Source organism: Carcharhinus amblyrhynchos, chromosome 8 (genome assembly GCF_965287045.1).
Source record: "Carcharhinus amblyrhynchos chromosome 8, sCarAmb.v2.hapA, whole genome shotgun sequence".
Lineage (NCBI taxonomy): Eukaryota > Metazoa > Chordata > Chondrichthyes > Carcharhiniformes > Carcharhinidae > Carcharhinus > Carcharhinus amblyrhynchos.
Window position 1 is genome coordinate 112,259,706 of NC_137331.1, and position 15,456 is coordinate 112,275,161.

General features: G+C 44.5%; 1 protein-coding gene across 1 annotated transcript in view; it reads left to right on the forward strand.

Moving 5' to 3' along the window:
• rab31 (RAB31, member RAS oncogene family) overlaps positions 1–15,456 on the forward strand; it is an 84,371-nt gene that overhangs the window by 18,303 nt on the left and 50,612 nt on the right. The window contains exons 2-3 of the mRNA XM_080194663.1: positions 579–658; positions 757–838. Of these exons, the coding sequence (XP_080050789.1) occupies positions 579–658; positions 757–838 (162 nt within the window). The remainder of the gene's footprint in view (positions 1–578; positions 659–756; positions 839–15,456) is intronic.

The following is a 15,456-nucleotide window of genomic DNA, read 5'->3' on the forward strand; positions in this document are numbered from 1 at the left end:
TAGTGGGGCTTGGAATTTTTTTTTAGTATAGAACCCCCAGTGTGTATAAGATGACCATTCGGCCCATTGGGTTTGCACTGACTCTCTGACAGAGCAATCCACCCAGGCCCTGTTCCCATAACCCCACACATTTACCCCACTAATCCCCCTAACCTACACGTCTTTGGACACCAAGGGGCAATTTAAAATCCCCACAGTGCAGGAGGAGACCATCCAGTCTGCATTGGCAACAATCCCACCCAGGCCCTGTACTCGTAACCTCACTTTTTTACTTTGCTAATCCCCCTGACACTATGGCCAATCAAACTAACCACATCTTTGGACTGTGGGAGGAAACTGGACCTCTTGGTGGAAACCCACACAGACATGGGGTGAATGAGCAAACTCCACCCAAAGTTGGAATCGAACCCGGATCCCCTGGTGCTGTGAGGCAGCAGTGCTAGCCAACTTGCTCTGCTTGACTTAATTGACTCAACTACAAGTTCACTTTTACCAGAGAAGTTGAAAAATAAATCCTTCAGATTTTTGAAATAACTCTGTATGATTCTGACGCTGTTTCTGTGTTTTAACGATTTTAGGATACAGGGGTTGGGAAATCGAGTATAGTATGCCGATTTGTTCAAGATACCTTCGATCTCAATGCTCTGCCCACCATTGGGTGAGTACGGATAAGATTTATACAATTGACTTTGTGGGCGACTGGGCCCTCTGTTATTATGAAACTAACTTCTTGTCTGATCTGGACTGATTTTTCAGTGCCTCGTTCATGACCAAGACTGTGAGCTGTGGAAATGAGCTCCATAAGTTTCTGATTTGGGATACAGCTGGCCAAGAACGGGTATGTAACATTGCATGCTTTCAGTTTGTGGTTGGAAAAAAAAACTCTCTTTTCCCCAGTGATCCAAGGAAATCTGCCTGTGGATTAGTAGGGTTAGATCTTGGGATCAGAGGAAAGAGTGGCTGGGGCAGGAACATAATTCCAATTCAAATTAGGACTTAATGTCTACGTTTAGTTATCCTGTGGAGTTGAAGCCATTTCACTGCAAGATATTTTTAGTTTGTTTCTTTGATTTGATTTATTATTGTCACGTGTTAGCATACAGAGAAAAGTATTGTTTCTTGCGCACTATACAGACAAAGCATACTATTTATAGCGAGGATAGAATGTAGAATTACAATCATAAGGGTGTAGAAAAAGATCAACTTAATGCAAGGTAGGTCCATTCAAAAATCTGGTGATATCAGGGAAGAATCTGTTCTTGAGTCGGTTGGTACGTGACCTCAGATTTTTGTATTTTTTTTTCCGGTTGGAATAAGGTGGAAGAGACTGTGTCCGGGGTGCATGGGGTCCTTAATTATGCTGGCTGTTTTTCCGAATCAATGGATGGGAGGTTGGTTTGCGTGGTGGATTGGGCTACATTCACGACCTTTTGTAATTCATTGTGGTCTTGGGCAGAGCAGGAGCCACACCAAGCTGTGATACAACCAGAAAGAATGCTTTCTACGGTGCATTTGTAAAGATTGGTGAGAGTCGTAGATGACATGATAAATTTCCTTAGCCTTCTGAGAAAGTAGAGGTATTGGTGGGCTTTCACAACTATAGTGTTGGCAAGGGGGGACCAGGACAGGTTGGTGGTCTGGTGATTCTTTCTTCCCAGGGGTATGGGAAGCTTTTATAATTGAACAACTCTGTCTATCTTTTGCATGGATAGTAAGGCCATAATATATGGGAGCAGAATTAGGCCATTCAGCTTATCGAGTCTGCTCCACCTTTCAATCATGGGTGATAAGTTTCTCAACCCAATTCTCCTGCCTTTTTCCTGTAACCGTTGATCCCGTTACCAGTCAAGACATCGCTGTCTTAAATGCACTCAATGACCTGACCTCTATGGTAAAGGGATGATACTGTGTGACTTTGCTCCTGGTGTATGAATTCACAACAGAGGACATGTGGAGCTCGCAGCCATGCCGAGAATTTCATGTTGCTAATTCATTATTGTTCGGATTGAACAACCAAAAGTAAGTGTATATTTTCTTTTGCGGGGCTTGCTGTCACATTTTAATTGGTTGCACAATTCAGGAGAGGCCTAAACAAGAGCAGAAAATACTGGAAAATCTCAGCAGGTCTGACAGCATCTGTGGAGAGAGAATAGAGCCAACGTTTCGAGTCTGGCTGGCCCCTTCGTCAGAGGGGCCTTGTTTCTTGTTTATGCTGTTTGATCATGTTAAACAAGCGCTATACACTCTTAATGAGGGCATGAACCAGATTAGCATTTTAAATTGCTATTGAAATATACAGTTTGAGGTTTCAGCTATATTCACCCAGCGCCTGGGGATCTCAGACCCACTGGCACAACAGAAAGTCAAAGGGAATCTCGACTGGTCTGTTGTTTTCATGTATTCGTACATTCACCACAAGTACCAACTCAAACCCCGGGCACAAGAACCAGGCATGAGAAGAAGCGGTCATGTCAGAGAACATACACCTGTAAATAAAGCCTTTTGATCCTCCGTGCTACCCAGCATCGTTCTCCAATGTACAACGTAAAAATTGGAGACAAGGACGATGAACGGCGCTGCTAGCCACCCGGCAGGAAGAAGTTTGCCAAGTAAAAGAGCAATAGATCTGATCATGAGTGGATTGAGCGGAGTCCAGTGTTACCTGGATACCATCATAGTCACTGGAAGAGACCAAGAGGAACGTCTTTGGAATTTGGATGCCACTCAGTAGAGATTGGAAGAGTTTGGTCTGACAGTCCGCAAGAACAAGCGTATTTTTCCAATCCTCTGAGTATCTGGGTCATGTGATTGATGCCTTGGGCCTTCATAGATCTCTGTTAAAGTCAAGGTGATTACAGAGGCACCTGGACCTCCATAATCAGTTATAAGAACATAAGAACATAAGAACATAAGAAATAGGAGCAGGAGTAGGCCATCTAGCCCTTCGAGCCTGCCCCGCCATTCAATAAGATCATGGCTGATCTGTCGTGGCTCAGTTCCACTTTCCCGCCCTCTCCCCATAACCCTTAATCCCCTCTCTTATCAAAAACCCATCAACCCGCTTCTTAAAAATATTTAGCGAGGCAGCCTCCACCACTTCAACGGGCAGAGAATTCCAGAGATTCACCACCCTTTGAGTGAAGAAGTTCCTCCTCAACTCCGTTCTGAACCGCCCCCCCTTTATCTTGAGGCTGTGCCCCCTAGTCCTACTGTCTTTTTTGAGCGGGAAGAGTCTTTCCACCTCTATCCTATCCATCCCATTCATCATCTTATACGTCTCAATGAGATCTCCCCTCATTCTTCTAAACTCTAACGAGTACAAGCCTAGTTTATTCAGCCTCTCCTCATAGCTCAACCCCCTCAACTCCGGTATCAGCCTAGTAAACCTCCTCTGCACTCCCTCCAAGGCCAAAATATCTTTGCGCAGGTGCGGCGCCCAAAACTGCACACAGTACTCCAGCTGCGGCCTCACCAGTGCCCTATACAGCTGCAGCAAGACCTCCCTACTTTTATATTCAATCCCCCTCGCTATGAAGGCCAGCATCCCATTCGCCTTCCTGACCACCTGCTGCACCTGCAGGCTGGGTTTTTGCGAATCATGCACAAGGACCCCGAGGTCCCTCTGCACCGTCGCCTGCTGCAGTTTTTCGCCACGTAAGTAATAGTCCTTCCTACCATTCTTCCTACCAAAGTGGACCACCTCACACTTGCCAACATTAAATTCCATTTGCCATTTCCTGGCCCATTCGCCCAGCCTATCTAGATCCTTCTGCAGACTCTCCACACCCTCCGCACAATTTGCCTTTCCCCCAATCTTGGTGTCATCAGCAAATTTCGACACCCTACACTCGGTTCCCTCCTCCAGATCATCTATATAAATGGTAAATAGCTGAGGCCCCAGCACCGACCCCTGGGGCACCCCACTAGTCACCAACCGCCAATCTGAATAGCACCCATTGACCCCCACTCTCTGCCTCCTATTTGACAACCAATCCTCTATCCACGCTAACACCCTACCCCCAACTCCATGTCCTCTGACCTTCTGCAGTAACCTCTTGTGAGGTACCTTATCAAACGCCTTCTGAAAATCCAGAAAGACCACATCCACCGGCTCTCCTCTATCCACCGCCCTAGACACATCCTCATAGAACTCCAGTAAATTTGTCAGACACGACTTCCCTTTAATGAAACCGTGTTGCGTCTGCCCTATCAAGCAATTCCCTTCAAGATGCCTCGCAATTTCCTCCTTAATGACGGATTCTAACATTTTACCTACCACAGACGTTAAACTAACCGTTAAACTATATTCCTTCCTAGGATTGTTGACCTATTAGAGAAGACTTGTCCCAAACTTCAAAACAATTCTGAAAACATTAGATAACTTCTCGTGTCAGAGGAAGAACTGGAAGTGGTCATCGGATCAGTGCAATAATGCCTTCGTGTAAGCCAAATAAGCGTTACTTAAATCTGAAGTTCTTATGAAGTTTAATCCTACTCGACCCCTACAGTTAGCTTCTGATGCATCCCTCATGGTGTAGGAGTGGTGGTCTCCCACATCATGCCATTGGGTAAAGAAAGTCCCATTGCTTTTGCGCCTTGAACCTTGATCAAAGCTGAAAGTAACTACGAACAGGTTGAAAAGGAATTCCATCCGTTCCTGTATGGGAGAGTTTTTATATTGTAGATGGACCATTATCCATTCACTATCATTTTTGGACCACACGCAGGAGTTCAATCACCAGCAACAAGTAGAATGCAAAATAGGCATTGCTTTTGTCCGCACATACTTATACCATTATGTATCAACAATCAAATCTACATGGTAACGCAGATGGACTTTGTGGATTACTGCTGCCAGCTAGTTTGTGAAGCTGCTCAATCTTTTACTCAAACAAATAGACAACACACTTGTCACTTCTGGACAAGTGAGAAAGCACACTGCAGAGCGTGATGCTCTAAGAAGTGATGAATCTGGCACTAATGAGGGAAAACTTCAGAACTAACCTCGAATTTGAAACCACACTGCTTCAGGAGGTTGGGTCAGTGCAGTCAGGATGTCTTATATGGGGGCTCACAGTGATCATTCCTCTGTCACTGAGAAAGCAGGCGTTAGAGAAGCTACGTGAGGGCCATTGCAGAGTCGTACACACAAAGAAAGTAGCCAGGAGTTATTTCTTGTGGAACGGATTGGGTGTAGAAATTGAAGAGAAGAGTGGAACATGTTCTTCTTGTGGGAAGGTAAGAAACCTGCAACTCTTTGCACTGCTGCATCCATGGGAATGGCCTGAAGATGCAAAATGTGTGTGTGGATTTTGCAGGACCTTTTTGAAGGACATATATTCTTAGTAATAGTGAATACACATTCAAAGAGGTCAGAGGTCAGTGTGGTGAAATCTACTTCATTGGAGAAAACTGTTAAGAAGCCAAGAGAAATAGTTTTATTTGGTTTTGATTCCCTGAACGACTGAGTAGAACAATAAGTGATAATAGACCTCAATTTGTCTCAAAATAATTCAAAAGTTTCTTACAAGTGAATGACATTCAATATATTAAGTCCAAATTGCTACTAATGGATTCATAGAATGTTTCATCCAAACCATGAAACAAACATGGAACAATGTTTGCTGATCAAACGTCTTAACAAATTCCTACTAGGAATATCACACTGAATGACCAAGACCTCTCCTCTGTTAATAATGATGAAGAGACAGCTATGTTTGTCAATCAGCCTGTTGAAATCTCCAAAAATGAAAGAAATTGTTGCACAAGGACAAATGGAATGGCGGCAAAACAAAGCAGAGAGTTTTCCATCAAGGGCAAGTAGGCTAGCGAGGAATTAGTCCACAGGAGAGAAATAAGTTCCTGCCTCAATCATTGCACAGACTCGACCTGTCTCTTATATACTGTTCACACCAGGGATGATGATATCTGGAGGAGATGTGCAGATGAGTTGTTGGCTGGGAGAACAGGTCCACTGGAATGGGAACCTGCTGGGAATCCAGATTCAAATATACAAAGTCCTGACCCAAATCTCCCTAAAACCCCACCACCAACCCACACATTTTACTGTTAGCTTTAATTTTTTTTGCAAATTTTAATTTTTTTTTGGACTTATTAGTATCCTGTTGCTTTTTATAGCTTTTTATCACTGGATTTTCACTGTTCCTGGATGTTGTGCAAGACCAACAGTTTTGATCTGACGTACTTAATTCGATCTGTTGTGTGTCTTTGAGCACTACTATGAAATGCAGAGATAATTGTGTTATTCTATCCCAGTGGGTAGTCTTACTTGACTTCACTAAGATGGTCTCTGACATCTCCTGCGCTTTTGATGCTGTTTTTTGTGGCCTGACTGTCACAAAGCATTCTGTTTCCCAAAGCGTGTGCTGTTACCTATATCCCTGGTGGTAACTTTGCCCCTGTTCAATTGTGTGAAATGGGGGAGAGAGCATCAGCTGACAGTTTAGTGGCTCCCCGACTGGTTTTTATTTGCACTGAAGTTACCGGAAATGAAAATTGGGAGGGCGACAGTTGATTTGTTCACATCCATTTTCCACTCGTGGATACGTAAATTTTACCTCTGCTGAGTTGAACGCTTGCTGTTGACAACAGGCAAGGAAGGTCACTTTGAACTGCTGCCAAGTACCTTAGATTGGTATCTTATAGAAACTCGGATGGCCTTTCTGCCCATTGACCCATTCAATCATTCAGTTAAATAATGGCTGATTTGTGTATTAGCACCGTATTTCCCAGCTTGGTTCCATAAGCCTGAATGTGCTTGCCTAATTACAGACCAGCTTCTGAAGGAAGAGTTTTCCAGATTTTCAATACCTCTTGTGTAAAGAAATGCCTCATGACGCCACCCTGATCAGCCTAGCCCAAATTTCAAGGCTATGTCCCTTGTTCTGAACTGGGGAAATCACTTCTCTCTGTCCTGTCAACCCCTTTAATCATCTTAAACATTTCAATTAAATCACCCCTTCATCCCCTATTGCAACGGAATGCAAACATAGTCTATACAGCCTGTGGTTATAATTTAATGTCAGTATCATTCTGATGAATCTGCATTGCAATCTCGCTGCAGGTTATGATGTTTTCCCTGCTGGTGTTGTGTCCACATATTGATACGTTACTCCTGGTAAGGTGTAGCTAGAATCAGAATCGTACAGTGCAGCAGAGACTCTTCGGCCCATCAAATCCGCGCTGACACATTAGAAACACCTGAACTCCCAGCTAATCCCATCTGCCAGGGCCATAGCCCTGAATGTTAAGCTGTGCCAAGTGCTCATCCAGATGGTTTTTAAGGGATGTGAGGCAAGCCACCTCTACCACCCTTTCTCAGGCAGGGCATTCCAGGCCATCACCACCCTATTGGTAAAACGTTTCCTCAAATCCCCCCCTAAATCTCTTGCCCCTCACCTTGTACATATGTCCCCCTCACGACTGACCCTTCAACTAGGGGAACAGTTGCTCCCTATCCACTCTGTCCATGCCCCTCATAATCTTGTCCACCTTGATCAGGTCGCCCCTCAGTTTTCTCTTCTCCAATGAAAACAACCCAAGCCAATCCAGCCTCTGTTGATAAGTTAAATGTTCCATCCCAGGCAGCATCCTGGGGAATCCCCTCTGTACCCTCTCCAGTACAATCACATCCTAACTCCAGCTCTGTACAGCTGAAATATAATGTCCATCCCATTGTATTACAGCTCCATTCAGGTAAAGGCCAACCTTTTATTGGCTATTTTAATTACCTTTTCCTGTTCACTCGCTTTATAGTGAAATATATAGAAATCTCCTCCACGATTCTGGTTATTTAGAAGTGAACTTTCCAGTACACTGAATGTGACATTGCATGTGGTTACCAGCCTCGCCATGCCTGGTACAGATCGTGTCAATCCTGGAAAATAATGTACAGGCCTAAAAACTGGTCTTGTGCCTGGCGCCAAATGATTTGCAATCGTCCCGGTCCCTTGCTACTGGCACAAACTGGATCTTGCCCAGAGAGAGTGCAAAGCGGATTAGCAAATCTAAAGTAGCGTTTAAATATGTTTAGTCTGTCTGACACGGCATTCTCCCAGCTCCCTGGATATTCCGATTCTCGGGCACGACGCAAGACTGGCAAGAATCACTGCTGGCCTCCATGGGGGAAGACCAGGCATGATGACCATGCCAGGGGGGGCTTGGAGGCCATTGAAACCCCAAGTGGTTGGGGACATGGCTGAGCAGTACCCAGTTGTGTGCCAGGGCAGTGCCAGGGGGCTGGCGCCTAAGTGAGGATTTGTGGGGGCTTTGGGGCCTGAGGAGGGTTTTGGATCACGCCTGACACACCGGCCTGGATCGCTCGAGTTCCCTCTCGTTGTGACACTTAATCATTTTTTGGAAAAATTTCTGCCCATGATTATTCATCACTGGGACAATCTAATAAGTTGATTCTTATTTCCAGCAACATAATAAAACTGGCTCATTAGTGTCTGAAATATTTATTAAAGAATTAGCAAATACATGAGGCCTTAAAATTTCTTTCAACTCGATTAATTCTATTGAAAAATGGAGTGCTGAAAAATAATTGCCAAAAGCAAGTGGTTTTCTGAGTGGTGTTCCCCATAGCTGGCTGTGTGGCACCGAATTAACTCCTGGCACGAGAGGAGGGCTGTCAGAGGAATGATTTTCCAGAAGACTGAGAGGTGATGTCATTGTCACTGAGGGAGTTTGACAAGATGAGACACTGAGAGGTTGCCTCCCCTGGCTGGGGAATCTAGAACGAGGGGCCTTCTCTTCTGATGAGGGGTCAGCTATCAGGACTGAGTTGAGGAGAAAGCTTTTCATTCAGTTGCCGAAAATCCATCCTCGCTTGTGGCTGAGATTCTCCGGTAACCATCACTGAATCCCCCACTGTCGACATCCTTGGGGTTATCATTGATCAGAAACTCAACTAGACTCACCACGTAAACACAGTGGCTACAAGAGCAGGACAGAGGTAGGAATAATGTGGGGGGTAACTCATTCCTGACTCCCCAAAGCCTTTCCGCCATTTACAAAGCACAAGTCAGGAGTGTGATGGAATACTCCCCATTTGCCTGGATGGGTGCAGCTCCGACGATGTTCGAGGCTTGACACCATCCAGGACAGAGCAGCCCACTTGGCACCACATCGACAACCATTCACTCCTTCCACCACAGCACTCAGTAGCAGCGGTGTGTATTATCTACAAAATGGACTGTAGCAATTCACCAAAGATCCCTGGATAGCACCTTCCAACCCATGACCGCTTACATTGAGAAGGATAAGGACAGCAGATTCATGGGAAGACCACCAACTGCAAGTTCCCCTTCAAGCTACCTGCCATCCTGATGTGGAACTGTATTGGCATTCCTTCATAGTCGCTGGGTCAAAATCCTAGAATTTCCTCCCTAATGGCATTGTGGTCAACTCACAGAACATGGACTGCAGCGATTCAAGAAGGGAGCTCACCACCACCTTCTCCAGGGCAACTCAGGATGGGCAATAAACGCTATTGACGCAGATAACCACAGGAGAATTTTGTTCAGTATTTTGTAGAATAAAACCGGATATAAAAGAGCAATCACATCAATGGGATGCCCCTTAGTTACGCTTAAAAGCACAGAATGCAAATTCACTTCTTAATTCAGAAAGAAGTCAAGAGCTTCTACTTTATATAGTTTCCTGCCTAACCTCAGAGTGTCCCAAAAGAGCTTCACAGAAACTGAAACCTTTGCATTCCTCAATCATTATTTTGCATCATGGTAGACAAAAAAAAATCCATCTTGAAATGCACTCTCTGTTATGGGGAAAACATGCATACAGTTTGCACACAGCCAGAAATAGCATTGAAATTTAACACCAGATTGACTACATTTTGGTGATGTTGGTCAAGGGATTTATGGATGGTCAGGATGCAGAACAAACTCCCCTGTTCAAAGTGCTGTGATGTAATTTTTGTCTATCATGATTTAAAATAGTGATTATGGAAGATATAGACTGGAAAATCAGCAATCCTGAGGGTTTGAGAATAGAACTCGCAAGGCAGACTGGGGACAAAATATTCGTAGAATCATAGAATCCCTACAGTGCAGAAGAGGCCATTCAGCCCATCGCGTCTGCACCGACAATAATCCCACCTAGACCTTAACCCTGTAACCACACCCCCCACATATTTACCCTGCTAATCCCTCTAACCTCTGCATCTTGGGACACTAAGGGGCAATTTAGCACGGCCAATGCACCTAACCCGCACATCTTCGGACTGTGGGGGGAAACAGGAGCAGCTGGAGGAAACCCACACAGACACATAAGAATCTTAAGAGCATAAGGAATAGGAGCAGGAATAGGCCATCTAGCCCTTCGAGCCTGCCCCACCATTCACCAAGATCATGGCTGATCTGAAGTGGATCAGTTCCACTTTCCCGCTTTCTCCCCATAACCCTTAATTCCCTTGTCTATCAGAAACCTATCTACCCGTGACTTAAATATATTTAGCGAGGCAGCCTCCACCACTTCAACGGGCAGAGAATTCCAGAGACTCACCACCCTCTGAGTGAAGAAGTTCCTCCTCAACTCTGATCTAAACTAACCCCCCCCCCTTATTTTGAGGGTGTGCCATTTAGTTCTGCTATCCCTTCTAAGTGGGAAGAGTCTCTCTACCTCTACCCTATCTATCTCCTTCATTATCTTGTAAGTCTCTGTAAGATCCCCCCTCAGTCTTCTAAACTCTAACGAGTACAGACCCAGTCTATTCAATCTGTCTTCATAGGCTAACCCCTGCGGGGAGAATGTGCAAACTCCACACAGACAGTCACACAAGCCAGAAATCGAATCCAGGTCCCTGGAGCTGTGAGGCAGCAGTGCTGCCTCATATTGATATTATATTGATATGTTATGTTGATAAGATGAGATCAAACGGCAATGGGAAATACTTCAAATGGTGGTCAAGTGACTCAGCACAAAGATATTTAAAAAATAACCAACGATAGATGAAGGAAGGCATAGGGTTGAATGGAGACTGAAGGAAAAGGCTAAAGTACATGGACAATAAAGCAGAAGATGATCAATATGAGAAGCGAGGAAAGAAGTAAAATAAAACAGTTAAGAAAGCCAGGAGGATCTTCTGGCCGTTCGCATCCCATCACCACTGCCAACGAGGATGGAGAATTTGGGGCTCAGCCAAATCTCTGATCACTGCCACGGGGCCATAGACTCCCACCAGCCCAGAACATTCCCTCATGGAATTCTACAGAGGCATACGTAGGGAAAGAAGAATCAGGATGTGGATAGGGCCATTAAAAACTGCCCGAGAAGTACTCGGATTTTATGTCAGCGGAAAAACAACAGAAAGATTGATTGTACTTTGCCTCAGAATTATCTAGTTATTTGCCAAGCTATCATGGTGACCTTAACATGAGACAAGAGAACATCATTCTTGGAAAGAATTGTAAGCTGGAGATCAGGGAGATAATTGGTGAACCAGTCAGATTTAGAGAGACTTAGATTTTGGTCCAAATGAATTGCTTCCACACACATTTAAAAGCTCAGCGAGATGTATCAGAGGCACTATTACACCCCTTTGGGGTGGCACAGTGGTTAGCACTATTGTCCCACAGTGCCAGGGACCCGGGTGCAATTCCCGGCTTGGGTCACTGTCTATGTGGAGTCTGCCCGTTCTCCCCGTGTCTGCGTTGGTTGTGTTCCGGTTTCCTCCCACAGTCCAAAGATGTGTGGGTTAGCTATATTGGCCATGCTAAATTGCCCCTTAGTGTCAGAGGACTAGTGAGAGTAAAATGTCTGGGGTTATGTGGATAGGGCCTGGATTGTGGTCGGTGCAAACTCGATGGGCTGAATGGCCTCCTTCTGCACTGTAGGGATTTTATGATGATTCTATGATGTATAAACATTGAAGATTAGGGAATGGTGCCTGAGCACTTGCTAATGTGGCTCCTCTAAAACGGGAAGTAGGACAAGTTGAGGGAGTTACAACCAGTTTGCTTCATGTCGGTGGCAGGAATGTGTCAGCCTCATTTCTTTATCAAATACCAAGCTTCAGATCCGACTGTGCATGGTGGTATAATTAGACTAGGGCTGCATGGTGGCACAGTGGTTAGCCCTGCTGCCTCACAGAACCAGGATTCGATTCGCGGCTTGGGTTGCTGTCTGTGTGGAGCCTGCACATTCTCCCCGTGTCTGCGTGGGTTTCCTCCGGGTGATCCGATTTCCTCCCACAGTCCAGAAGACGTGTTGGTTAGGTGCATTGGCCGTGCTAAATTCTCCCTCAGTGTACCCGAACAGGTGCTGGAGTGTGACGACTAGGGGATTTTCACTGTAACGTCATTGCAGTGTTAATGTAAGCTGACTTGTGACCAATAAATAAACTGAAAACTAGAATTGGTCGACATTACAATTTTATTCAAATGTATTGGTCGTCGGAGTCAGAATGAAAGGAAAGTTGTCTGTTCTATTGTGGTTTTATGTTGTTCTCCCTCTCACTTCTGGGTTGTCTTCATAGTTAGTTGCTAAACAAACTGTTGAAGGAACTGCTCTTTAATAACTGGCATAAATTATGATCTTCCCCTAGTCAGTTTTTTGCAGTGTGATGCTTTTTAACAGGGGTCTGATGTTAGTTTTGGCCATACTTGTTTTCATTCATTGGCCAATGTGATGTCTCCACAGTGAAGGTGGCAAATGGCTCCCATTCCAAACCAAAAAAAAACTTGTCAGGTGAACTTGTGATCCAAAATCAATAACAAAACATGCTTCATAGTTGCGTACCTTTTTAAATCTTAATTTTAATGCTGGTCTATTTATCCACCAGCACGTACAAGCTTTTGACTTTGTGGTCCATTTAATGCAAACTGTGGATCTTTATGGAATGCATAAAGTTTAGAAATGTACAGATGAAAAGCAGAAGTAGGCCATTTGGCCCTTTGAGCCTGCTCTGCCAGTCACCTTTAAGTTAGTGTCCCAGTGGGCCTTGACTCTGCTTGAGTTAGAACTCTATGGGTTTAAGCCTCTCTCTACAGACTTGAGCTGAATGCGAAATGTGCCATGAGCCATTACAATCCAACTGCAATTTAAAATTTAGTCAAAACAACACTTGCCAATTCTATGGTGAGAATAGGAAAGAATTAAACACATGGTACAGGCCTAATTGTGGGCAGCATGGTAGTACTGTGGTTAGCACTGCTGCTTCACAGCTCCAGGGTCCTGGGTTCAGTTCCCAGCTCGGGTCACTGTCTGTGTGGAGTTTGCACGTTCTCCTCGTGTCTGCGTGGGTTTCCTCCGGGTACTCTGGTTTCCTCCCATAGTCCAAAGATGTGCGGGTTAGGTTGATTGGCCATGCTAAGAAATTGCCCCTTAGCGTCCAGGGATGTGTAGGTTAGAGGGATTAGTGGGTATAATATGTTGGGATATGGGGGTAGGGCCTGAGTGGGATTGTGTTTGGTGCAGACTCGATGGGCCGAAGGGCCTCTTTCTGCACTGTAGGGTTCTATGATTCGAATGAGGAAAAGATTTTTCCCACTTGAATTAGGTGAATTCAATAGTCGAAATCGTGCACCAGAGTCTTTGCAGAATTCTGTTGAGAGGATGGGCTTACCACAGGTCACAGAATTAATTACTTGTTATCTTGTTACCAGAAGGGAAGTTGGCTGTTTGATGGACTTATTTTTATGGAGAGAGATGAGAGAACTGAAATTCCTGTTTCCTTCCATTACTGTCTATAATTAGTGTGCTTTTTGAAAAGGAAGAGCTATGTGTTCCTTAATCCTACGCGTGTGGACAAATTCAATAACCAATAGCAATATTTTTGTAGGTTTAAATAAAGGCGATTAGTTATTCATCTCTCTCTCATGCATTCACACATGCACACGCGCGCACACACACACACCTTTTGAGAAAAATACAATTAAATGGAAGAGTACATTTGGAGAAACCACATTTTGAATATTGTGTGCAGTTCCAGTCACCTCCCTATAAGAAGGACGTGGAAGCGTTGGCGAGAGTGCAGATGAGATTTACCAGGATGCTGCCTGGTTTGGAGGGTAGGTCTTATGAGGAAAGGTTGAGGGAGCTGGGTCTTCTCTCTTTGGAGCAGAGGAGGATGAGAGGCGACTTAGAGGTTTATAAGATGATGAGGGGGATAGATAGAGTGAACAGGCAGAGACTATTTCCTTGGGTGGATGTAGCTGTTACTAGGGGGCATAACTATAAGGTTCATGGTGGGAGATACTGGTGGGATATCCAAGGTAGATTCTTCACTCAGAGAGTGGTTGGGGTGTGGAATAGACTGCCTGCTGTGATAGTGGAGTCAGACACGTTAAGAACTTTCAAGCGGTTATTGGACAGGCACATGGAGCAGACCAGAATGATAGGGAGGAGATGGCTTGTTTTTGGGATTGGACACAGCTCGGCACAACATTGAGGGGCCGAAGGGCCTGTACTGTGCTGTACTATTCTATGTTCTTCATTTTTGCAAGTTATAAACAAAATTATTGTTCATCATTCACATGATTGGCTGATCTTGGAAAACACATGGTGTAGGCCTGATAGGCCACGCTTGAATTAGATGAATTCAGTCGTCGAAATCATACACCAGAGTCATTCGGGATTATCTCAATGATGGACTCACCACAGATCATGGAATTAGTTATTGTTGTCTTGTTACCAGGAGAGAAGTTTGCTGGACTTGTGAAGGAATAGTCTTGGTGACCTTATGATGTTACAGGCTCTAGTTCTTAAGGCACAACTGTGGCTGCCCTTTCTGCTCCTGCAATTATCTTTTACAGGGAACACTTAATAAATAGGGAGACTAACATGGCTGACTTACCATGTAATTCTCACAATTGTCCCTTCCAAATATCGTGTTGGGTTATATTGCTGAGTCACAGGCTGGACTATTGTTGGCAGATATTCATCCTGAGGATTGGGACAATCACTGCCTTGGTTTCAGACCCATTGAAATCAGGAAATACCTATTTGGATGGTTTCAGGAGGTGAGTAGTCAGTCCTCGAGTCTGGGATGTACTAATCTTTTTGCGACAGTCTGACAGTTTTTGAATCACAGTAAAAAGTCTGACAACACCAGGTTTAAGTCCAACCAATTTATTTGATAGTAAATTCCACAGACTGAGAGTCAGGTGACCCTTGGCCATCTTTTGGCAGGCTATCATTATCCATTTTAGCATGTTAGTTGCAGAGTATTTCACACTTGAGTACAGTTTTTCCCAGTCTAAAACTAGGGCATAGGTTTAAAGTGAGAGGGGAGAGATACAAAAGGATCCAGAGGACCATCTTTTCACACACAGGATGGTGAGTGTCTGGGACAAGCTGCAAGAGGTAGTAGTCGAGGTGGGTACAATTTTGTCTTTTAAGAAGCACTTTGACAGTTAGGTGGGTAAAATGGGTATAGAGAGATATGGACTAAATGCAGCAATTTGAGACTAGCTT